The sequence below is a fragment of the Cetorhinus maximus genome, chromosome 5, assembly GCF_964194155.1.
Source record: "Cetorhinus maximus chromosome 5, sCetMax3.hap1.1, whole genome shotgun sequence".
NCBI classification, from domain to species: Eukaryota; Metazoa; Chordata; class Chondrichthyes; order Lamniformes; family Cetorhinidae; genus Cetorhinus; species Cetorhinus maximus.
In genome coordinates this window covers 162889067-162914122 of record NC_135883.1, presented here as the reverse complement: position 1 = coordinate 162914122, position 25056 = coordinate 162889067, and the positions used below count along the sequence as shown (strand labels likewise).

The 25056-nt window shown below is 45.4% G+C and overlaps 1 protein-coding gene across 2 annotated transcripts in view; it reads left to right on the top strand.

Moving 5' to 3' along the window:
* The window catches only part of lin9 (lin-9 DREAM MuvB core complex component), a 102677-nt gene that overhangs the window by 53701 nt on the left and 23920 nt on the right, over positions 1-25056 (top strand). For both annotated transcript variants that reach the window (XM_078542753.1, XM_078542754.1), the window contains exons 3-9: positions 2033-2127; positions 6802-6909; positions 8471-8604; positions 8709-8834; positions 14617-14774; positions 15617-15750; positions 19825-19944. In XM_078542753.1, the coding sequence (XP_078398879.1) occupies positions 2033-2127; positions 6802-6909; positions 8471-8604; positions 8709-8834; positions 14617-14774; positions 15617-15750; positions 19825-19944 (875 nt within the window). The remainder of the gene's footprint in view (positions 1-2032; positions 2128-6801; positions 6910-8470; positions 8605-8708; positions 8835-14616; positions 14775-15616; positions 15751-19824; positions 19945-25056) is intronic.

The following is a 25056-nucleotide window of genomic DNA, read 5'->3' as shown; positions in this document are numbered from 1 at the left end:
CCATCAACGCCTTAATGAAAATATCGGTTTAAAAATTGAGGTTTGCTGCAGGGCAAAGCTGATGAAATGTGTCCTGAATGCACCATCTCCCCATAGGCTTTATAGAACAGGAGGAGCTGTTCGGCCCATCATGGTTCTGCTGACTCTCAGAACTGCCCCACTTGGTACCATTGTCCTGCCTTTTCTCCATTCCCTTTTTATATGCTTTTAAATATTTATCCACTTTTTTTTAAGAGTGGTTATGGATTCTGCTTCCACTACCATTTGGTTTTGCGCCATTGCACATCTCAGAAATGGTCTGCATTTAAAATTTAAAAAGGTCAATATCTCTCTTAGGCGATTTTAAATTTATATTCTCCAGTTGCCGACCCTTGCTTACCAGTGGAAATAATTCCTCGTTATTTCGCTCAACAAAACCTCTCAGTTTTGAACAGATCTATCTGATCTCTTAACCATCTCTGCTGTGATGAAACAAGTCCTAGTTTCTCTCATCTGTGCCCCAACTGAAGCCTCCGGTCCTTGGATCTTAGTGAACCTCTTCTGCATCTTCCTCAGGTATCCTTGTCAAAGTGCCCAAAACCGGATGCAGTATTCCTGTGATTTATAGAGGTTTAGCATTACCTCTGCTTTATATTCTTTCCCCACCCTCTTTTTCATTTTGTCCCCTTTTAATCCCCTCAACCAACATACTGGTTACATTATTTTTTGGAGTATATGCAACTGAATCTTGTATGTGTCACATTAAAAAAAATTTTAAGCATATCACTGGTAAAGCTGACATTTATTGCCCAGCCCAGTTGCCCTTGAGAAGGTGATGGTGAACCACCTTCTTAAATATGATGGTGTGGCTTGCTAGCCCTTTTCAGAGAGCAGTTAAAAGTCAATCACATTGCTGCGGGTCTGGATTCTCAGGCCAAACTGGGTAAGGACGGCAGATTTCCCTCCCGAAAGAATATTAGTGATCCAGGTGGGATTAATGACAATCCAATAGTTTCATGGTCACCATTATTGATAAAGTTTTTATTCCAGATTTTATTCAAGTGAATTTAAATTCTTCATCTGCCGTGATGGGAATTGAACTTGTGTCTCTCAATTATTAGCCCAGGCCTCTGGTTATGTCACTGGACTAGCAATCCACAATGCTACCACACCCCAATAACCATATCATTTCAAAAGCTTTAATTAGCTACAGTGTTCAGATTATAAGATGCTAGAACTTTGTTCTCACAGTTCATGATATCATTGGTGTAGCCTTCAAAGGTACTCTAATTTCTGCGCTTTTCTGCTCTATTTTTGGGGGAGGGGCTGGGGGGGGGGTCAGAAATTCCTACGTGCAGCATGGAAAATGTATTTTTCAGAAGATTTGTTTCACACTTCTAACAACACTGTGAACATTAAAAAAAACTCGAAGGACAGCAAATCTGAAGTAGAATCACAGTGTGTTGTAAATCCACAGCTGATCAGTCAGGCTCTGAAAAGGGGTGTGGCAGGTTAATTTCCTAGGTGTCAGCCCTCAGTCGGAACTGAATAGAGCCTTTTTAGATCATCGCCAGGATACAGAGGAAACCTTCATGCATACCTTTATAATGTCACTATATATAATAAATTGAATGGCCTGGCATAACTTGCCTCCCCATCTGAACAGTTACAGGTGTTTTGCGCTTCCAAATATGGGCTGGCTCAAATTTTTGAGGTGTACGTAACAGTCCAGGTAAGTGCGGGGGGGTTTGCAGCCTGTCAATGGTGGCAGTGCTGAGAGGTCAGCTATTAAGAGGATCACACACAATCCGAGCATTGGCAGAAAGACAATCCTTTCCCTGGCATGCTGCACCAAAATTCTAACTGAACCCAGAGCTGTTGTTGTCTTCTCCCTCTCTCTCTGTCTCTGTGTGTCTGTCTGTCTGTCTCTCTCTCTCTCTCTCTCTCTCTCTCTCTCTCTCTCTCTCTGAACTATATGCATTTGCAAGGCCTCAGCAAAGAAGGGTGAAAGTGCCAAGATAGTTTCTGAGTCCGGTGTCTTTGTCTCAAACAGAAGGAAGCTTGTCCAGCACATGGAATGAGAAGTACATTGCATTATCCAAGACTCCTCCATGGAAAGGGAGAAACTCCTGCTCTATTGTTGACACTGTAAGGCATTTCATTCTACTTTCTATTTTTTGCAACTGTTTTAGTGTTTGGGTGAGTTGAAGGAGAATGTATTCCCTCCTCTCTACCTAGCATTGCTGGGAAAAGCAATGGTGTTTCTGGTGGTTTAAATATGGGCTGCTGAGCCTCGAAACATCGCTATTAAATGTGGACCATTTGTGTACAGTTTTGATCTTGAGCCAGCTAGCTGAATTGTAAAACAAAGGTCTATCAGGTCTAGACTAAGTGGGTTAGTATGAAACCATGTGACCACTCTTCCCCACTCCCCAGCACGGGTTTGTTGAGGGAAAATCATGTTTAACTAACTTGCTGGAGTGTTTTGAAAAGGTAACAGAGGGTTGATGAGGATATTGCTGTTATGTGGTGTACATGGACTTCCAGAAGGCTTTTCATAAAGTGCCACACAACAGAGCAAAGCTATAGCTTATAGAATAAAAAGGACAGTAGCAACGTGGATTTGAAATTGGCTGAGTGACAGGAAACAGAGGGTAGTGGTTAATGGATGTTTTTCAGACTGGAGGAATGATTACAGTGGAGTTTCCCCAGGGGTCAGTTTGGGACCCTTGCTTTTCCTGATATAAATTAATGACCTAGACCTTGATGCACATGGCACAATTTCAAAATTTGCAGGTGATACGAAACTTGGAAGCATTGTGAACTATGAGGAGAATAACGTACTTCAAAAGGAGTTACAGGTTGGTGGAATGGGTGGACAAGTGGCAGATGAAATTTAATGCAAAGGAGTGTGAAGTGATTCATTTTGGTAGGAAGAACACATAGAGACAGTATAAAATGAAGGGTACAATTCTAAAGTAGGAGCAGGAGTGGAGGAACCTGAGTGTATATGTGTATAAATCATTGAAGGTGGCAAGACAGGTTGAGAGCGCAGTTAATAAAGCAAATGGCATTCTGGGCTTTATTAAAAGGAACATAGAGTATATAAGCAAGGAAGTTACGTTAAACTTGTATAAAACACTGGTTCAGCCTCAACTAGAGTGTTGCATCTAGTTCTAAGCGCCACACTCTCAGAAAAATGTGAAGGTGTTGGAGAGGGTGCAGGAAAGATTCATGAGAATGGTTCCAGGGATGAGAAACTTCAGTGACATGGATAGATTAGAGAAGTTGAAACTTTTTCCTTGCAGCAGAGAAGAGTGAGAGAAGATTTGAAGGTAGTAAAAATCATGGGGGCGTTCTGGACAGAGTTGATAGGAAGAAACTGTTCCCATTGGTGCAAGGATTGAGAATGAGGGCACAGATTTAAGGTAATTGGCAAAAGAAGCAATGGCAACATGAGGAAAAACTTCTTCACGCAACGAGTGGTTAGGACCTGGAATGCACTACCTGAGTGTGGTGGAGGCAGGGCCAATCAAGGCATTCAAAAGGGAATTGGATTATTACCTGAAAAGGAAGAATGTGCAGGACTATGGGGAGAAGACATGAGAGTGGCACCAGATAAATTACTCCTTCAGAGAGCCGGCGCAGGCACAACGGGCCGAATGGCCTCCTTCTGCCCTGTAGCAATTCTGTGATTCCAGGCTACAGTGTAGCCTACTTTCCTGCTTGTGTCCCGCAAAACAATAACAACCACACAGTAAAGCATGGCACGATGCAAGAAGAAATTAATGGAAGAAAAGAAATTTAGGACAGGTGGCCGAGCAGTCCAAGAGAGAGGTTTTAAGAGTGTTATAAAGGAGGAAAGAGGTTTAGGGAGAGAAATCTAGAGATTGAGGCCTAGGCAGCTGAAGGCATGACCACTATTGAAGGGGGGGAAGCAAGTGGGGTGGGGATGCAAAAGAGATCAGACTTGGAGAATTGCAGAGATCTTGGAGGACTGATAACGTAAGAGCATTAGAAATAAGATTGTAGGACTGGAGGATGTTACAGAGATGGGGAGGGGCAAGGCCATGGAGGGATTTGAACATGGGGGATGAGAATTTTGTATGTCAGCAAGCAGGACCTTGTGCAAAAGCAATGTAGGCAGCGCAAATGCAGAGTTCTGAGCAATAATGAATCCTTTGCTGCAGAAAAATGTATTGTGTGTTGACCACATTGCATCAAAGGTGGTTCTGTACAGTTCATTTAACTCTACTTAATAGAAAATGAAAGAATCCACTCTCCCTCCATTGACTCGATGGATAAATGTGTGACACTGAGCAGTACACAACAGAAAGGTCCCAGGTCCATTCCTTGAGACTCTGCTGAGCTAGCTGACCTTGACCAGTGCAGCAGTCGGGAGTATTGGAGAGAGGGAGGTGGGCTGAGGATGGAGGGAGCGAGCAAAATCAGCCATTCCTGATCACTATCCAGTGATCACTGATGGAAAATGTGGGTCTAGACATTAAGGGCTGTACTCAATTGTGATGCCTGTCCACTGTTGAATGGCTACTGTGGCTTAAATCACTTGTGTAGTTTTATGTATTCTGTAACTAGAGCATTTTACTCTGTGTCTGTGTGTGTGAGTGTACACCCACTAGAAGATCTCCTCATGTTATTTATAGTGAGTTAGAAGGTGCAATATTTTATGACTATAAGGATGTACCATGAAGTAAGGTGGGAGGAGGCTTGAGTCGAGCCTTGAGATTGACCAAGGCTAGTTGGGCTGAATGGCCTGTTTCTATGTAAGAAAGGTGACAAAAGAATAGCTATAAAGTAAATGTAGAACTTGCAGGATGTGTGACCTACACGCAAGACTTGCGACATGAACATTTCATGCATTAATACAAGGATGGATCATGACTGTCCCACTTTGGAAAGATTGTTTAGCATCAGTAACAAAATCAGTGAAAGAAAACTGTTCATTTTACTCTGGTTTCTGCCCTGGAGTCTCAAATATACAGTTTGCTGACCTTTTTTATTTAATTGACTTCTGCATATTTTTACAAGGGGCCCAGCAGGGTTATTAAACAGTTTCCGGAAAGGTCAGGTTAGCAGCAAAACATCACAACCGTGCCCCAGAACCCCAATGAGTTAACGACAGAGATTGCGTGACCAGACTACCTTCACCAGGTTTGGTCTCAATTCTGCCGAGCTGCCAGCGTCACTTTGATCTGGAGATCTGCCTGTGAACTGGCTTCATGTGGGTTGTGAGGCATGGTACGACACTACTCTAATCCCCTGCTGTTGTAGCAGGGATGTACCAGACCTTTATTGGCACAGTTTGTCACTAAGATTCAAAATTCACTCAGTACATCAGCACTCTCTCCTTCTCACAAATGTCAAAGCTCTGGAGTTCCTAGTCTTGCTCCAGTTTTCCCTTCCTCCCAAAATCTGCAGACATTTGAAGCCCAAGCTCATTCCCAGCAGAATTCTCACTGGGCAACCCTGCATTTTAAATCCTGGGGAGGTGGTGGCATAGTGGTATTGTCACTGAGCTAGTATTCTAGGGACCCAGGGTAATGCTCTGGGGACCCGGGTCCGAATCCCACCACGGCCAATAGTGAGATTTGAATCCAATAAAAATTTGGAATTTTAAATCTGATGATGACCACAAAACCATGACTGATTGTCGTGAAGACCCATCTGGTTCACTAATGTCCTTTCGGGAAGGAAATCTGCCGTCCTTATCTGGATGTGACTCCAGACCCACTGCAATGTGGTTGACTCTTAAATGCCCTCTGAAGAAGGACAATTACAGATGGGCAATAAATGCTGGCCCAGCTAGCGACACCCACATCCCATGATTGAATATTTTTTAAAATGATGCCCAGATTGAGTTTCCAGTTTGCACTCTTGCACCTGGGACAGGTGAGCTACTGGATCATCTGAAGGATGCTTTGCCCCACACAACACTCCCTCTGGGTTGGAGAAAGAAGTGTTTAGCTCTGTTTGGGCAGCTCAGCCAATTTTAGCAGTTGCTGGGAAATGGTTAAAAGTGCATTAGATGCTCAAAGATAATCATATGGATTTGCAGAGCAAAGTAATGCAAGCCAGGGGCTCTACAGGTAATTCTTGAACTCCCTCCAGCCACCCCTACCCTCTCTACCAAACTGCCTATGAGTATCCTGCAGTCAGTCTGCTCAAAGGTTTATACCATTGAAAGTGTGGAGGAGGAGCATGTTGGCACCTCATTAACACTCTCCTCCCATCCCAAAATGGGGCCTGCCTGACCCCTCTGTCCATTCCACTCTATTCCAGGCTGATTGGATATGAGCTGAATGATGTCCTGATGTAAAACCTCAGCTGAGTGCATTGCCCAGGCAGCTCCAGGTCTAATCCTCTGCCTATTCCAAAATAGTTGGTGTTGCAAATGGTTTGAGAATTCTCTATTTGAAAATCAGCTCAGGTTCCTGATCCAGGTCACTGTCCAGAAGAGTTTGCATGTATAAACACCAGGTAGGGGAACTGGATCAGGTCTGCCTGTGAGGCTCCATATAGTTGAATAGCCCGTCTGTACTTATTTTTCCTTTTTGCTCAGCCATTGGACATGACCATGTTGCTGGAAGGCAAGGGAACCATTTCCCCAATTAGGATGTTGGCAGCATGATTCAGCAGAAAAGTGGGCTTTTGAAGATAAATTGTTGAAGTTCTGTGGATCTTGCGTATATCGCATTATATGAATACAGGCTAATCCCAGCAATTGATAGAAATCTGTTCTTGTGTCTGTGATACAAAGTTCTTGGGATCTGACTTTTTTTGTAAAATGTTCAATCCATTCAGCCAACAAGAAGCACGAAAAGGAGTCGACTCTTGAGTGAAGAGGAGGAGAGGCAGCTGCAGAACACCAAGTCTCCGAAAAGGAATCAGAGAGTTACCATGCAACCTCAGGTACGATTTCCCCTACTATGAATGAAACCACATTTCTGACTGACTGGCTAAAGATTTTTTTAAATAAAAGTTCACAGGGTAAGGGTTTCCCTGCAGTTTGTACCGTCCCTGACTGAGAGGGTGGAATGGCTGTCTTTCATCCAGGCCTCTGCCAGTGCTTCTCTTGTCAGCAGCTAAGAGGTAGGTCGGAGCATACTGAGGGGCCTTGTTAATCCTCCAGCAACCCCCACTTCCTTGTTTGGGAAGTGTATCTTGTCTACTTGGCACCTCTCCAGGGAAGCCTAACTACAACCAGACAAAAGCAACAAAACTGTCAGATTGGTACAGTGGAAGGTGGGGAGTGTTGTGCTGAAACCGTATTGAGTGCCGGTCGTAATAGATTTTGAGTGCTGTCCTGTTCTCACTGAGTACTGTGTTCTGGAAGTATTTCTGGGAGGAGCCTTGTGTTTGATCCCCCACCATTAAAAGGCAGAGACACCTGCTGCTTTCAGCCTTCAAGGGAGGTGACTCAGAAGAGAACTTTGTACAATATATAACATTACTAAATGGTATAGTAATTAAACTATGACAACAGGACAAGAAGGCATGGGTTCAAACTGGCAAGAAGTAAGTTTATGACTGACACTGGGGAATTCAGAGCATGCTGTGATCATGGAATGAACTTTCAGGAAGAGTAGTAGGGAAAAAAGACTGGGCTAATTTAACAAACATTTGAATTCTGACCTTGGGACAAGGGGACTTTTTTTTGGGTGGATGACTGCAGTTGGGTGTGATGCCATCTCTGTGGATGTTCACCCTGAGGAACTGCCATATGCACAGATCAAGCCCACAACTCTGGCACTTCCCTTATACGGCAACACTCTGGCCTTCCCCCTCCATACTGTAGATTAGCTTTTAACTCCTAAAGACAATTGTAAGCGAGCTTTTTAAATCATTATCCTTGCGGATGAGGAAGGACATTGCTGAAAAGTGACACCACTCTTTCATTCAGGAGCCAGTATTAACTACAAGCACATCAGCAGTTCAGACCAGGGCTGGCCCAGTTCCGACCAGGGCCGGCCCCTAGCCCCTGGCCCTGGTCAGACTGGGACTGGCCCCGACCCTGGCCCTGGCCTGGCTCAGATGTAAGCTAAAACTACCTGAGTCTGATCCAGCAGGTAACAGACCTTCAACAAAACGGTGGTGTTTTTTAGTTTCCCTCATAACAGTCATCACTGACGTTGCCAGTTAGTACAGAATCATGGGCGTTTGGTTCTCTCGGCTCTTGTCTATTAGAAATTGGGCCAAGACTGTCCAAACGTGTTCCTCATGATGCTAATAATGCCTCATTCCAATCATCCAGGCTGACTTTGAACTCTAGACACAGGGGTAACAAGGCAAGTATCACCTCTTGGTTTTACCAAGTAAAACCCCTCCCAAAAAAATGATTTCAAACATTTTACCTTTTGCTCATCTGAACTTCATAAAACATTCAGCTTCAACCTTTCTTATTTCTGATGTTGTTTTAAAAATGATCATGGGCTTTTTCTTCCATTTGCAATAAAACACAATTTCTCGTCAGAAACTTTCTGCAGCTTTGGCAACGCCCGACAAGAAAGCTGCCCAGAAGATCGGCTTGCGTCTACGGAACCTGCTGAAACTTCCCAAGGCACACAAGTGGTGCATTTACGAGTGGTTTTACTCAAATATTGACAAGTAGGTTTCATTTGACTTTCCTAATATTTAATTCTGCAAACTCCACATTTCTTTGTCCTTCCCTGCTCCCCTGTGTACTAGTTTTGATGCATTCTGTTTCCTAGGCCACTTTTTGAGGGGGATAATGATTTCTGCGTGTGCCTGAAGGAGTCCTTCCCAAATCTAAAAACCAGGAAATTGACCAGAGTCGAGTGGGGCAAAATCAGGAGGCTAATGGGAAAACCACGGCGGTAAGTGTCAGGGAGAGGAGTAGCAACACAAGTACGGTGCTTTAGAGCTCAGGACCCTTGCTCATCCAGTTGTAGCCCTGTGGCGAATTGTGAATTGACCATTGGGCAGGTGGTGGGGGAAAATAAATTACACCAAAAGCTGCCAGATTATTTTAAACATTCGGCTAATTCGCTGGTTAATCTCCAGTGGAGGCAACCTGCTACCTCTGTCTAGCCTACTCACAACTCCAGTTCCAAGCCCTCACTCATCACCCATTGAAGTGATCTAGCAAGCTGCTAGGTTGTCCAAACAGTCACCACGTTCGGCCATGTCAAAAGAATGAATAAAGTGTTGAATCTGGTTTTCTGTGTTCAGCAGCTGCGTGCAGGTTCAGTGACAAAGGCTTTACTTGCTAAAATAGTAACAGGGGCAACCACTTAAATAGCATTGTTTGTGTGAAAAACGAGGCACTTCCCAGGAGTATTATGAATCAGAGTATACATAAGGAAATGTAAGGTCAGGTGACCAAAAACTTGGCTAAAGAGGACTGTTTGAAAGTGAGATGGAAAGGTGTAGGGAGGGAATTTTAGGGCTTAGGCCCCCAGGGCAGCTGAACACATGGCCACCAATGGTGGAGCAATGAAAATCAGGGATGCTCAAGGGGCCAGAATTAGATGAACACAGATAACTGAGTTGTGAGCTGGAGGAGATTAGAGATAGGGAGGATCGGAGACGTGGGCCAGGACATTTTGGCCCCATCGTGGGGGAGACTTGCCGCGGGCGAGGCAGCGCCCCAGCCAGAAGTCCATTGACTTGCGGCGAACCAGAAGATCCCAGCGGCAGGCGGGTGCAGAAAATCCCGCCCACAGAGGGATTTGAAAACAGCGATGAGAATTTTGAAACCAAGACATTGCTTGGCTGGGAGCCTGTGTAGGTCCATGAGCACAGGAGTGTTGGGGACCAGGACTTGGTGCGAGCTAAGACGGGTTTTGAATGACCTCGAGTTTATGGAGGGTAGAATGTGGAAGACCAGCCAAGAGTGTGTTAGGATTTAATATTGGTAAGCAAAATCAAGGAGAACCAAAAGATGTTTTATCAATACATTAAGAGTAAGAGAATAACTAAGGAAAATGTCGCGCCCATAAAAGACAAAAAGGTAACCTATATGTGGAGGCTGGAGATGTTGGTATGGTTCTTATTGAATATTTTGCGTTTGTCTTCACAAAAGAGGGGGACAGTGCAAACATTGTAGTTAAGGATGAGGAGTGTGAAGTATTGGATGTGATAAACAATAGGAGAGTGGAGGCATTAAGAGGATTAACATCCTTGAAAGTGGATAAACCACCAGGGCTGGATGAAGTGTACCCCAGGCTGTTAGAAGAAGCCAGGGAGGAAATTGCAGAGGGTCCGACCATCATTTTCCAATCCTCACTGGATACAGGTGAGGTGCCAGAGGATTGGAGGTCTGCTAATATTATACCTTTGTTTAAAAGGGGAGTGAAGGATAGACCAAATAATTACAGGCCAGACAGTCTGACCTCGGTAGTGGGCAAATTATTGGAATGAATTCTGAGGGGAAGGATAAACTGTCACTTAGAAAGGCATGGATTAATCAAGGACAGTCAGCATTGATTTGTTAAGGAAAGGCCATGCCTGACTAATTTGATTGAATTTTTTGAGGAAGTAACAAGGAGGATTGATGAGGCTAGTGCAGTCGATGTGCTCCACATGGATTTTAGCAAGGCATTTGACAAGGTCTCATATGCCAGACTGGTTAAAAAAATAAAAGAATTCCCATGGGATCCAAGGGAATGTAGCAAGCTGGATACAAAATTGGCTCATTGGCAGGACACAAAGGGTGATTGTTGATCGGTGTTTTTGCAACTGGAAGGCTGTTTCCAGTGGGGTTCCACAGGGTTCAGTACTAGGTCCCCTGCTTTTTGTGTGTATTAATGATTTGGATTTGAATGTAGGGGAAATGATTAAGAAGTTTGTAGACGATACAAAAATTGGCCACATGGTACATAGTGAGGAGGATAGCTGTAGACTGCAGGACGATATCAGTGGACTGGTCAGGTGGGCAGAAAAGTGGCAAATGGAATTCAACCCAGAGAAGTGTGAGGTAATGTATTTGGGGAGTTCAAACAACGCAAAGGAATACAGGATAAATTGGAGGAAGTGAGGGACCTTGGAGTGAATACCCACAGGTCCCTGAAGGTAGCAGGAAAGGTTGATAAGGTGGTTAAGAAGGCATTTGAAATCCCTTAATTAATTAGCCGAGGTATAGAATATAAGGGCAGGGAGGTTATGCTGGAACTATATAAAACAGTTAGTTAGGCCACAGCTTGAGTACTGAATGCAGTTCTGGTCACCTCATTACAGGAAGGATGTAATTGCGTTAGAGAGGGTACAGAGGAGATTTACGAGGATGTTGCCAGGGCTGGAAAATTGCAGCTATGAGGAAAGATTGGATAGGCTGGGGTTGTTCTCCTTGGAACATAGGAGGCTGAGGGGAGATTTGATGTACAAAATTGTAAGGGGCCTAGGAAGAATGGATGGAAAGGGCCTATTTACATTAGCAGGGAGGTCAGTGACCAGGGGGCATAGATTTAAAGTGATTGGTAGAAGGATTAATGGGGAGATGAGAAAAATGTTTTTCACCCAGAGGGTTGTAGTGGTCTGGAACTCACTGCCTGAAAGGGTAGTAAAGGCAGAAACCCTCAGCTCATTTGAAAGGCGTCTGGATATGTACTTCATGTGCTGTAACCTGCAGGGCTACGGATCAAACGCTGGAAAGTGAGATTAGGCTGTGTGGCTCATTTTTCAGCTGGTGTAGACATGATGGGCCAAGTGGCTTCTTTTTGTGCAGTAAACTTTGTGGTTCTATGGTAACAAAGGTGTGAGTTAAGGTTTCAGCAGCAGATGAACTGAGATGGGCAAAGTATCTTTATTTTTTCATGGAATGTGGGCATCACTGGCAAGGCCAGCATTTTTTGCCCATCCCTAATTGCCCTTGAATTGACTGGCTTGCTAGACCATTTCAGAGGGTAGTTAAGAGTCAACTACATTGCTGTGGATCTGGAGTCATGTGTAGGTCAGACCAGGTAAGAACGGCAGATTTCCTTCCCTAAAGGATATTAGAGAACCAAATGGAATTTTTTTTACAACAAGCGATGATAGTTTCATGCTCCGTGGCACTGAGACTAGCTTTATATTCCAGATTTATTAATTGAATTTAAATTCCACTAGCTGCTGTGGTGGTATTCAAACCCATATCCCCAAAGCATGTGCTTGGGCCTCTGGATTAGTAGTCCAGTGGCATTACCATTAACGCCACCATCTCCCCATGTTACCAATGATGGCACGAATATGTGCTCAGAAGATCATCTTTGGTGAAATATGACACCACGGTCTTAACAGTTTGGTTTAGCCTCAGCCAGGGAGAGGGGTAGAGTCAGTAGCTAGGGAAGAGAGTTTGGAGTGGGCACTGAAAATAATGGCTTCAGTCTTTCCGATGTTGAAGTGGAAGAAATTTTTGCTCGTCCAGCACTGGATGTTGGGTAAGCAGTTTGACAATTTAACAACAGTGGAGGGAGGTGTTGAGAGAGGTAGTGGTGAGGTCGAGCTGGGTGTTGTCAGCATACATGTGCAAACTAATCCTGTGCCTTCAGATGATGTCACCGAGGGTCTAAATGTAACTGAGAAATAGAAGGGGACCAAGGATAGGTACTTGTGGGACACCAGAGGTAATGGTGTGGGAGCAGGAAGAGAAGTCATAGCAACTGATGTGTGGCTATAATTAGATAAGAATTGAAGCAGGTGAGAGTAGCCCTGCCCAGGGATGACAGTGGAGAGGTGTTGGAGGAGGATGGCATGGCCAACAGTGTCAAAGGCTGCAGACAGGTCAAGAAGGACAAGGAGGGAAAGTTTACCTTTGTCACAGTCATGTAGGATGCCATTTTTGACTTTGATGAAGAGACATTTTAGTGCTGTGGCAGTGGTGACAACCTGACCGGAAGGATTTAAACAGCGGAGTTCCAGGAAAGATGAGAATGGATTAGGGAGGCATTGAGAAAGACGGGGCGTAATCATGATGTCACTGGAGTGTCCAGAGGCCCAGGCTAATGCTTTGACAACACTGGTTCAAATCCCGCCTTGCTTGCTCGTAGAATTTAAATTCAATTAATTAGATAAATAAAATACTGAAATTGAAAGCTAGTCTCAGTAATGGTGACCATGAACCTATTGTCAATTGTTGTGAAAACCCATCTGATCCACTAATGTCCTTCAGAGAAAGCAATCTGCCAACCTTACCTGGCCTGGCCTACACATGACTCCAGATCCACAGCAATGTAGTTGACTCCTAACTACCCTCTGAAATGGCCTAACACGCCACTCAGTTCAAGGGCAATTAGAGATGGGGAAAAAAAGGCTGGCCTTGTCAGTGATGCTCACATGCCATGAAAGAATAAATAATTTCAAAAAACACGATTAGGAGCTTTGCAGAGGAAAGGGAGGTTAGAGATTGGGCAATAGTTTGCAAAGATGATGGGATCAAGGGTTGGTATTTTTGAGGGGAGGGATGATGATGGCAGATTTAAAGGAGAGAGGAACAACATCTGAAGAGAGAGAACCCTTAACGATATCCACTAACATGGGGGCCAGAAAGGCAATTTGGGTGATCAGTTTAGTGGGAATAGGACCCAAGGGAACAGGGATATATGCCTCATGGACAAAATGAGCTCAGAGAGGACACGAGGAGCAATAGGAGAGAAACTAAAGAAAGATGCAAGTTCAGGCCTAGGGTGTGGGGAACTTCAGAGGAAGTTTGTCCAGGTGGGATAGTGGCAGGGTGTGACCCAGCAGAGGTAGCTGATCTCAATTTTAGTGACAAGTAAGTCCGTGAGCTCCTCGCACTTACTGTTGGAGCTGAGGGTGGAGGAGAGTGAGGGGATGGTTTAAGACAACCAAAAATGGATGCAAACACAGCGGGACCCAACTAGAAGCAGGCTGCATGTGTCAGGGCTGCTGTTGCTCCTGTGCAGATTCATTTATTCCTCCATCTGCAGGCTACCCATTTCTGCCAACATTGTCTCACCCAACACAACTCTGTTGGAAATGGGGCGGGGGGGGATGCTCACCACTTTGTCGGCTGCCTTGGAGCAACTCACATGACCCTGAGTGTGGCAATATCTCTACCTACCCGCCTGACAAACTGCATCCATTATGGGAGGGCAGCAGCTAGAGGACTCCTCCCCTTCCCTTCCCTTCACCCTACAAGCATCCAGCTGTGTCTGTGTCAGCTCTTCCTCACAAAACTCCAGACATTATGTGGTAAAAGTTGCTACCTTAAACTCACCTGCTTGCCTCAGTCCTGATGCTGCTGCTTTTTCTCACCTTCAGTGGCATTGACAAACAGCAGTAAAAGCAAGAGAGCAAGAAGGAAAAGCAGTGACCGAGGAGAGAAAGATCAGGTGTGATGCACACGCACAGATGAAAAGCTAGCATTAATAGGTTGGAATTAGATGTTTAGTTTAACCTGTGATTCATCATGATTTAATCCAGAGCTGCCCTATTGCTAACTGTGATACATGAGCCCACTGGCCACCCTTTGGCAGAGCAGTGCTCTGGGTCCTGGAAAAAAATACCAGTACAATGCAATAAAATCATTGAGATCCCGACATCTCATACAGGATTATGTCCTATATGAAAATGCTAGTGCAGTCATTACAATGACGATTACAGCCATTGGGTAGAAGTCATACCTGGCATACCGTTGTAACACTTTCTCCTGTACTGCAGATGTTCGGCAGCATTCTTTGCAGAAGAGCGGTCTGCCTTACAACACAAACGACAGAAGATCAGACTTCTGCAACAGAGGAAAGTGACAGAGCTGTCCCAGTACAAAGATCTCCCAGATGAAATCCCATTACCTCTAGTTATAGGGACAAAAGTCACCGGTAAGTCAGTTACCCCAGCACTATCCTGCCTTGTGCCCTTATTTTCTCCCCCACCACTCACACTTGGCATACCATGCACACTCCATATTACAAAAAGGATATAGAAGCATTGGTGAAAGTGCAAAAATGATTTACAAGGATGGTATCAGAACCAAGAAATTATACTTCTCATCAACAGCTGGAACCCTTTTATTAAATGTGGACCTGATAGAGGGCCTCAAACTTATGAAGAGATTTGATAGGATAGGCATAGGGATGTTTCCTTTTGTCTGGAGACCAGAACTAGGGGCCATCAATATAAGATAGTCACCAACAAACCCAACAGGGAATTCAGAAGAAACATCTTTACCCAAAGAGTGTTAGAATATGGAACTCTCTGCCACAGAGAGTAGCTGAGGCAAATAACACAAACACATTTAAGAGTAAACTGGAGGAGCACATGAGGGAGAAAGGAATAGAAGGATATACAGATAGGGTTAGATGAAGTCAGGTGGTAGGAGGCATATGTGGAGCATGAACAGTGGCAAGGACCAGTTGCACTGAAGGGCCTGTTTCTGTGCTGTACTTTTTGTGTGAAAGTTTTTAGAATTTCATAAGTATCTAATAACACCCATAGCAATAATGATTCAAAATGTATAAATACAGTCCTTAAAATTCAGGAGTTCATGCAAAGTAAATATAAGTAATAGTACCAATCACTGATTAAATCCAAATGCAGAATGGGCTATTGTAAGGTATTGGGTTGGGCTCAATGGTAACACTAAAATAGTTGTCATTCAGTACCGTGTGGGACCCTGGTTAAGTTTGTGATTATTTCTTTCTTCCACCATGCTCCACCTTAGCACGACTTCGAGGTTTTCATGACGGCCTGTTTACGGGACAAATTGATGCCGTTGACACTATTAACGCAACGTACCGAGTAACGTTTGACCGGACGGGACTGGGAACGCACACTGTACCTGATTATGAAGTCCTTGTAAGTAAATAACTGCCGGTTTTTCATTTTTGTGGTGAGGTGACAATTCCCAAATCTGAGAAGCAGAAACATCAGTTAGGCGACATTTTGTTTTTTCATTCAGTGTGGAGAATGCTGCCCAGGGAGCATTTCATAGTTTCCTATAGAACCAGAGCCATTTGGCCTATTGTGTCTGTGCTGGCCCTCTGAAGGAGAAATTCACCTATTGCCACTCCCCTGCCTTTTCCCCATAACCCTGCACATTTTTAGTTTTCAGATAATAATCCAATTCTCTATTAACGGACTCAATTGACCCTGCCTCCACCACACAATCTCAGGCAGTGCAATCCAGATCCTAACTACTCACTGTGTGAAAAGTATTTCCTCATGTCACCATTGCTTCTTTGGCCAGTTGCCTTAAATCTGTGCCCTCTGGTTCTCAATCCTTCCACTAATGGGAACAGTTTCTCCCTATCTCTCCAGACTCCTCATGATTTTGAATACCTCTATCGAATCTCCTCTCAACCTTCTCTTCTCCAAGGAAAACAATCCCAACTTCTCCAATCTATCTACGTCACTGAAGTTCCTCATCCCTGGAATCATTTTCGTGAATCTTTTCTGCACCCTCTCTAATACTTTCGCATCCATCCTAAAGTGTGGTGCCCAGAACTGGACGCAATATTCCAGTTGAGGCTAAACCACTGTTTTATACAGGTTTAACATAACTTCCTTGCTTTTATGCTGCTATTGATAAAGCCTAGGATACTGTATGCTCTCAACCTGTCCTGCCTCCTTCAACGATCTATGCACATATGCATCCAGGTCCCTCTGCTCCTGCACCTTCTTTAGAATTGTATCCTTCATTCTATATTGTCTCTCTGCATTCTTTCTACCAAAATGAATCACTTCACACATCCCTGTATTAAATTTCATTTGCCACTTGACCGCCCATTCCACCAACCTTTGCATGTCCTTTTTAAGTGACAGGGCTCTCAACTGTATACGCCACATTCTGCTCTCACCCCTTCCACCCCACCAGCCTTCGTATTCAACGGATCATTTTCAGTCATTTTCACCGCCTCCAGCACGATGCCACCATCAAACACATCTTCCCCTCTTTCAGCATTCTATAGGGGCCATTCCCTATGACCTGTGCAGCAGCATCTTCCTTGGTAAAGATAGACGTAAAGTATTAATTTAATACCTCAGCTGTACCTTCTGCCTTGATGTGTAAATTCCCTTTTTGGTCCTTAATTGGTCTCACTCCTCCTTTTACCACGTTTTACTATTTATATGCCTGTAGAAGACTTTTGGATTCTCTTTTATGTTTATTGCCAATCTCTTCTCATACTCTTTGCTTCTCTTATTTGCTTTTTCACTTCCCTTCTGAACCTTTTATATTCAGCCTGGTTCTCGGTTATATTATCCACCTGACTATTGTTTCGTCATCTTAATCTCTATCTTGTCATCCAAGAGCTCTGGATTTGTTTTCCCTACCTTTCCCCCTCGTGGGAACGTACCTTGACTGTGCCTGAACTATCTCTTCTTTAAAGGCAGCCCATTGTTCAGCTACCATTTTGCCTGCCAACCTTTGATTCCAATTTCTCTGGGTCGGATCCATTCTCACTCCATTGAAGTTGGCTTTCTCCCAGTTAATTATTCTTACTCTGGATTCCCCTTGTCCTTTTCCATAGCAAACCTAAACCATATGATAGAATGGTGAGAGGGGACTCGATAGAGGTGTTGAAAATCAGGCCAGGGCCTGGTCAGAGTGGACAGGGAGAAACTGTTCTCATTGGCGGAAGGATCGAGAACCAGTCCCCTAAATGTTCCCCTATTGACACTTGATCCACTTGGCCCACCTCATTTCCAAGAACCAGATCTATCAGTGCCTCCTTTCTCTTTGGATTGGAAACATATTGCTATAGAAAATTCTCCTGAACACAGTCTAGGAACTCTTGACCCTCTCTGCCCTTTACACTACTGCTATCCCAGTCTATAGTCGGATAATTAAAGTCCCCCATTGTAACGTTCTTAGAATTTATGCACTTCTGTAATTTCCTTGCAAATTTGTTCCTCTGAATCTTTCCCACTAGTTTGTGGCTTATAGATTACACCGAGCAATGTAATTGCACCTTTTTGTTCCTTATCCCTAACAAATAGATTCTTTCCTTGACCCCTCTAGGACATCCTCTCTCTCCAGCACTGCAATGTTCTCCTTCATCAATACTGACACCACACCCTCTCTCCTTCCTTTCCTATCTTTCCTGAACACCTTGTATCAGGAATATTTAATACCCAGTCCTGCCCTTTGAACCAGGACTCTTATCAACACAACATCACATTCCCAAATGGTACCCTGTGTCTGTAACGGATCAACATTATTTACTACACTCCTCACATTCACACACACGTGCAGTAATTCTAATTTAGACTTTATTACTTTTCTCCTTACTCTGAACCCACCTAATAACTCACTATTTACTACTCTAGCGCTATCTGTCTCCCCTAGTATTCTCTGTAACTTGATATTCCTCTCTGATATTACCTCTTGATTCTCACACCCTTGCCACTATGATTTAAACCTTCCCCAATAGAACTAGCGGATCACCCCGCAAGGGAATTGGTCCCAGATCTGTTTAGGTGCGACCCATCCAGCCTGTGCAGACCCCATCTCCCTCAGAACAGATCCCAATGTTGAAGAAATCTAAAGCCCTCCCCTCCCGCACCCATCTTCCCAGCCACATAATCACCTGCTTTATCCTCCCATTTCTCTACTCGCTCGTGTGTGACACCAGGAGTAACCTGGAGATTAATACTTTTGAGGTCCTGCCTGTAATTTTCTACCTAGCTCCTGAAATTCTGACTGTAGGACTACATCTCTCTTTCTACCTATGTCATTGGTACCGATGTGGATCGCAACTGCTGGCTGTTCACCCTCCCCCCTCGGGGTGCTCTGCAGCCATTCAGTGATATCCTTGACCCTGGCACCAGCGAGGCAACATACCATTCAGGATTCACTTCTGCAGCTGCAGAAACGCTTGTCTGTTCCCCTAACTATGGAACCTCCTATCACTATTGCTCTTCCAGTCTTTTTCCTGTTCCCTCCCCCGCCACCCAACCCTGTACATCTGGACTTGGCCCTGCCTGCACTCCCCAGAAGAACCATCACTCTCATCAGTATTCAGAACTGAAGACAGGTGGCGAGTGGGATGCACTCAGGGTCTCGTGCACTATCTACCCGTTTCTTCTTGACTGCCTGGCGGTCACCCATTCCCTCCGTCACTCTGCACTCTTAAGCTGCAGGGTGACCACATCTATAAACAAGCTACCCACGTAACTCTCAACCTCATGGATGCGCTGCAGTGATGCCAGCTGTAGCTCAAGCTCCGAAACCCAGTGCGCGAGCTGCTGCAACTGATGACACTTCCTGCACACATGGTTATCCAGGAGTTCCCACAAAGTCCAAGATGTGCACTTGAGGTGAGAGCTGCCCTGCCATTTCTCTATCTATTAAATAATAAACCTTGCTACTACTAATAGCCTAGGATCCTTAAAGCACAGGAGGAGGCCATTTGGCTCACCTTGCCTGTGCTGGCTCTTGGAAAGAGCTGCCCAACTAGTCCCACTCCACCACTCTTACTCTACAGCCCTGTTTGTCCTCGCTCTCGGTTACTGTAAAGACAGTGCTAGGTGTTCAGCAATTGTTTCTATGACAGGGTGGCTTGCCCGGTCAGCTTTAAGTGTCAATAGCATGGGACTGGAGTTACTTGTAGGCCCTGACCAGAGAGAGGTGGCTGGTTCTATTCTCTGAAAGACATTAATGAACCGGTTGAGTTTTTAAACTACAATTCAGTAGCTTTTCATGGACGACTTGTCTTTTTCTCATGCCAGCCCACAGAACGCCAGATTTACTTTACTTAATGGTGCAACTCGTCACATTGGGCGTTTGAACTTTCAACAACAACTTAACCCATAACCACTACACTGCTGCACTCTTCAGTTTTGTTGCTGTACAATTGCAATTTTAAAAAAAGAAAAGTCTACATTTATATTTGAATTCAAAATTTTAATGTACTTTGCTGTCACCCTCAGAGTAACGAGCCTCATGAAACTATGCCCATCACTGCCTTCGCTCAGAAGCAGCGACCCTCCAGATATTACTTGACACCACCGCGGCTGCCTTACACTACCAGCGCCCAGTCTCCCATCGCAGTAAGTTGCTTCTTTCATTTTACTCTATTACTGGCCTATAAGCAAAAGGAAATGTCCAGAATTGAATCTGGGGATGTGTAATTCTGTGATTTTTTTTTTTTTTCTCTCTCCCTCCTTCCCTTCCCCCAATCCCTCCTTAAGGATATTGTGTGGCCATCTTCATTGGATTTAGGGACACCAGTGTTTTGAACTGGAGATAACTATAGAATGTTGTAGGAGGCCATTAATCCCATCATGCCTGTGCCAACACTTTGAAAGAGTGATCCACTTAGTCCCAATTCCTGACCCCTGCAAATTTTTCCTTTTCAAGTATTTATCCATTTGCCTTTTGAAACTTAACATTGAATCTGTTTCCACTATCCTTTCAGGCAGTGCATTCCAAATCATCTTAAGTCGCTATGTAAAAGTAATTCCTTATCTCGCCTCTGGCTGTTTTGCCAATTAATGCAATCAGATCCTCGTTGACTGGCGTGGACACGATGGGCCGAATGGCCTCTTTCTGTGCTGTAAACATCTATGAGTTACCCCAAATCTAGTCCCCTAGTTACTGGCCCTTCTGCTGCTGTAACGGTTTGCCCTTACTTTCTCTATCAAAACCCTTTTTCAGGAACTAGGTCTAATTATTCTGTTCTGAACCCACAAAGGTCACTGATTTTCTTTCATCTTTAAAGCAATTGCTTGTAAACAATATAAATGGTTAAAATTAACTTAGATTTTTAATGTGATCATTCAGAATTTTCAAAGGTAGCTCATTCCTTAAAATTCCAAACAATATACCACCAGTTTGGAAGGATGGTTGCCATTAACCACAGCTCTGACTGAGCTGACCTGATGGTCAATAGGACGGAACTCAATTCCTCCAATTGTTAGGCATTTATAAACCAAAAAATGATTTATATTTTTTCTCCCAGTAACCTCCTCCTACTACTGAGCGAATCAAGATTTTACAATATAAAGGAAAAATTCATTCCTGAATAGTGAATGGAAATCAGTTTTCAGTGAAGTTGAGCAAATACCCGATTTTAAGGCGGTTCAAAAATGCAATGCATATTGTAATTGGTAGTTTCCTAAATAACAAAGTGTGTTTCTGGGTTCAGGGAGGCGGAGGAGGGAGCCTAACCCAGGCCATCCCTACTTCCCCCACCCCCAAAAAAACTTATCAACATTTCTATGTCCTTTCAAGCTATCACGTACTTAAAGATTGTGTAGGATACCTCCAGTGTAAGGTACAAACCCATGGCCCACTGCACATATAACGTAATTACATGCTTTCACATGTTTTCCTTTTATTCAAGACCATTTTTTCTGTTCAGATTTTTGGGGACTGTATTTATTTATTCCCATACAATTCGCAGACAATACAAATGATCATAATCACAGCATATACAACAATTAAGAGATTCAAATGCATCAGTGCATATGAATTGTTGTTATAAGTTTATATGGGAGGGCGAGGTCTTGAGCATTTGCTTGAAAATTGACTTCCCTTGAGGGAGAGAAAGAGAGAGAGAGAGATATGCTTTCTCAAGAAGATTAGGCTTATGTTCAAGATACTGGCTTTCAGAAGGTGATACAGGTATTCAGAGGTGTGTGTTATTGGTGGGAGCTGTTTCGAGGCGGACGTGGCTGGGTGTGGAGGGGGCTGTTTCGAGGCGGACGTGGCTGGGTGTGGAGGGGGCTGTTTCGAGACGGACGTGGCTGGGTGTGGAGGGGGCTGTTTTGGGGCGGACGTGGGTGGAGGGGGCTATTTCGTGGCGGACGTGGCTGGGTGGGTGGAGGGGCTGTTTCGAGGTGGACGTGGCTGGGTGGTGGAGGGGGCTGTTTCGAGGCGGACATGGCTGGGTGGGTGGAGCAGGCTGTTTCGAGGCGGACGTGGCTGGGTGGGTGGGGCTGTTTCGAGGCGGACGTGGCTGGGTGGGTGGAGGGGGCTGTTTCGAGGCGGATGTGGCTGGGTGTGGAGGGGGCTGTTTCGAGGCGGATGTGGCTGGGTGGGTGGAGGGGGCTGTTTCGAGGCGGACGTGGCTGGGTGGTGGAGGGGGCTGTTTCGAGGCGGATGTGGCTGGGTGGGTGGAGGGGGCTGTTTCGGGGCGGACGTGGCTGGGTGTGGAGGGGGCTGTTTCGAGGCGGACGTGGCTGGGTGGGTGGAGGGGGCTGTTTCGAGGCGGACATGGCTGGGTGGGTGGAGGGGGCTGTTTCGGGGCGGACGTGGCTGGGTGTGGAGGGGGCTGTTTCGAGGCAGACGTGGCTGGGTGTGGAGGGGCTGTTTCGAGGTGGACGTGGCTGGGTGGGTGGAGGGGCTGTTTCGAGGCGGATGTGGCTGGGTGGGTGTAGGGGGCTGTTTCGAGGTGGACGTGGCTGGGTGGGTGGAGGGGCTGTTTCGAGGCGGATGTGGCTGGGTGGGTGGAGGGGGCTGTTTCGAGGCGGACGTGGCTGGGTGGTGGAGGGGGCTGTTTCGAGGCGGATGTGGCTGGGTGTGGAGGGGGCTGTTTTGAGGCAGACATGGCTGGGTGTGGAGGGACTGTTTTGAGGCAGACATGGCTGGGTGGGTGGAGGGACTGTTTCGAGGTGGACGTGGCTGGGTGTGGAGGGGGCTGTTTCGGGGCAGACATGGCTGGGTGGGTGGAGGGGGCTGTTTTGAGGCAGACATGGCTGGGTGGGTGGAGGGACTGTTTCGAGGTGGACGTGGCTGGGTGTGGAGGGGGCTGTTTCGGGGCAGACATGGCTGAGTGGGTGGAGGGACTGTTTCGAGGTGGACGTGGCCAGGTGGGTGGAGGGACTGTTTCGGGGCGGACGTGACTGGGTGGGTGGAGCAGGCTGTTTCGAGGCGGACATGGCTGGGTGGGTGGAGGGGGCTGTTTCGAGGCGGACGTGGCTGGGTGGGTGGAGGGGGCTGTTTCGAGGTGGACGTGGCTGGGTGGGTGGAGGGGGCTGTTTCGAGGCGGACATGGCTGGGTGGGTGGAGGGGGCTGTTTCGAGGCGGACGTGGCTGGGTGGGTGGAGGGGGCTGTTTCGAGGCGGACATGGCTGGGTGGGTGGAGGGGGCTGTTTCGAGGCGGACATGGCTGGGTGGGTGGAGGGGGCTGTTTCGAGGTGGACGTGGCTGGGTGGGTGGAGGGGGCTGTTTCGAGGCGGACATGGCTGGGTGGGTGGAGCGGGTTGTTTCGAGGCGGACGTGGCTGGGTGTGGAGGGGCTGTTTCGAGGCGGACGTGGCTGGGTGGGTGGAGGGGGCTGCTTCGAGGCGGACGTGGCTGGATGTGGAGGGTCTGTTTTGAGGTGTGTCTGTACTCACCTGGTTCTATTCTTACCTATTCCGCCATAGCCAGAAAATCACCTACAATAACTTCTCTTCTATCTCTGCACTGGAACCTTCAGTTTCCCCAAGGATGTATCCTTGACCCCCTCTTACCTCTCATCGACATGTTGCCCCTTGCCAGCAACATCTGAAAATGCAACATCATGCTTCACATGTATGCTGACAACATCCAGCTCTACCTCACCAACACCTTAACCCTCTGCAATGTCTAAATCATCAGACTGCTTGTCCAACATTCAGTATTGGATGAGCAGAAATTTCCTTCGTTAAGTATTGGGAAGACTGAAGTCGTTATCTTCAGTCCCAACCTCAAACTCCATTCTTCTGGCAGTTGAGGTTGAACCAGACTGTTCGCAACCTCTGTGTCATATTCGATTCTAAGATGCGCTTCCAACCACATATTCACGACATCACTAAAGAGCACATATTTCCACCTCCGTTATATTGCCTGACTGCACCTTAGTCACAGCTCATCTGCTGCTGAAACCCTCATCTGTTACAGCTAGACTTGATTTTTCTAAGGCATTCCTGGCCAGCCTCCCATCTTCCAGTCTCCATAAACTTAAGCTCAGTCAAAACTCTGCTGCCAGTGTGACTGGCACGAACCAAGTCCCTTATCACCTCTGAACTCACTGGCCTTACCTCTCCATATCTCTGTAACCTCCTTCAGCTCTACGACCCTCCAGTATAGCAGCGCTGTTCTAATTCTGGCCTCTTACACATCCTTAATTCTAATCGCTGCACCATTGCTGGCCAGGCCTTCAGCTGCCTGGACACTAAGTTCTGGAATTTCCTCTCTAAACCTCTCTACCTCGCTCTCCTCCTTTTACAATGATCCTTTAAAAGCCACCTCTTTGGCCAAGCTTTTTCTCGGTGTTTGTCATGGAGCTATTAATGTATATATTATTATTGGAAAATATTTTTCTTTTAAAGTAGAGGTTTAGTCTGTGGGTGTGACTTAATTGGATTAAAGCCAGCTAGTCTGGGTGCTTTGATGTGAACTAGTTTTGATATGGAAGAGAGAGAGAGCACATTTGCATTTTTTGAATAGACCATTCAAGAAGTGGGGTGAATTCTGGCACCTAGCGAATAGAGACCAAGCAATATGTTTATATTGCTAATAAAATTGGCACTATAAAAGAGGTTTTATTGTTAGAAAAGGCTGGTGTTACAATGAGAATTTACATTCGACGGGCTGTGTGCAGAGCAGAGGCAATGTGAGATCAAAAGCAGCTGTAAGCTTCCAATTGTGTCCACATCAACCAAAGCAAAAAGGACCAATTTGTAAGGTGAAAATGCTTTGTCTGGTGTCTGGTTAAGTCTATGGGTTGCTGTGGCCTTAATGGAGATTAGTTTGGGAATTTGCTAAAAGTCATGATTGTAGTAATTTGTAGCCATGTGTATATATTTAACTTGTGTAAATTAATAAAATGTTTCATTTAGCTTAATATAAAATCTCTTGAGAACTGGTGGTCTGATTCCTGAATTTAGAGTTGCATCTCAAACATAACACTTAAAATTATAGGTTATGACAGTTGTTTAAAGTTTCCCTCTGGGTTTTTTTTAAATAACTCAGCTTTACCAACTGCATTGGTCATAAGCGTTAAATTTTATTTGGCAATGCTCTTGTGAAGCCCCCGGGATGCTTTACTATGTAAAAGGTTTTATAAACACAAGCAGCAGTTATTGTGGTGTGTCTGGTGGGGATTGCTGGGCAGTGGATGTGGCTGGTGAGGATGTTCAGAGGAGGTAGTCTGAATCAGAGCAGTGTCGAACTCCCTACCCATCTTGGCGACTC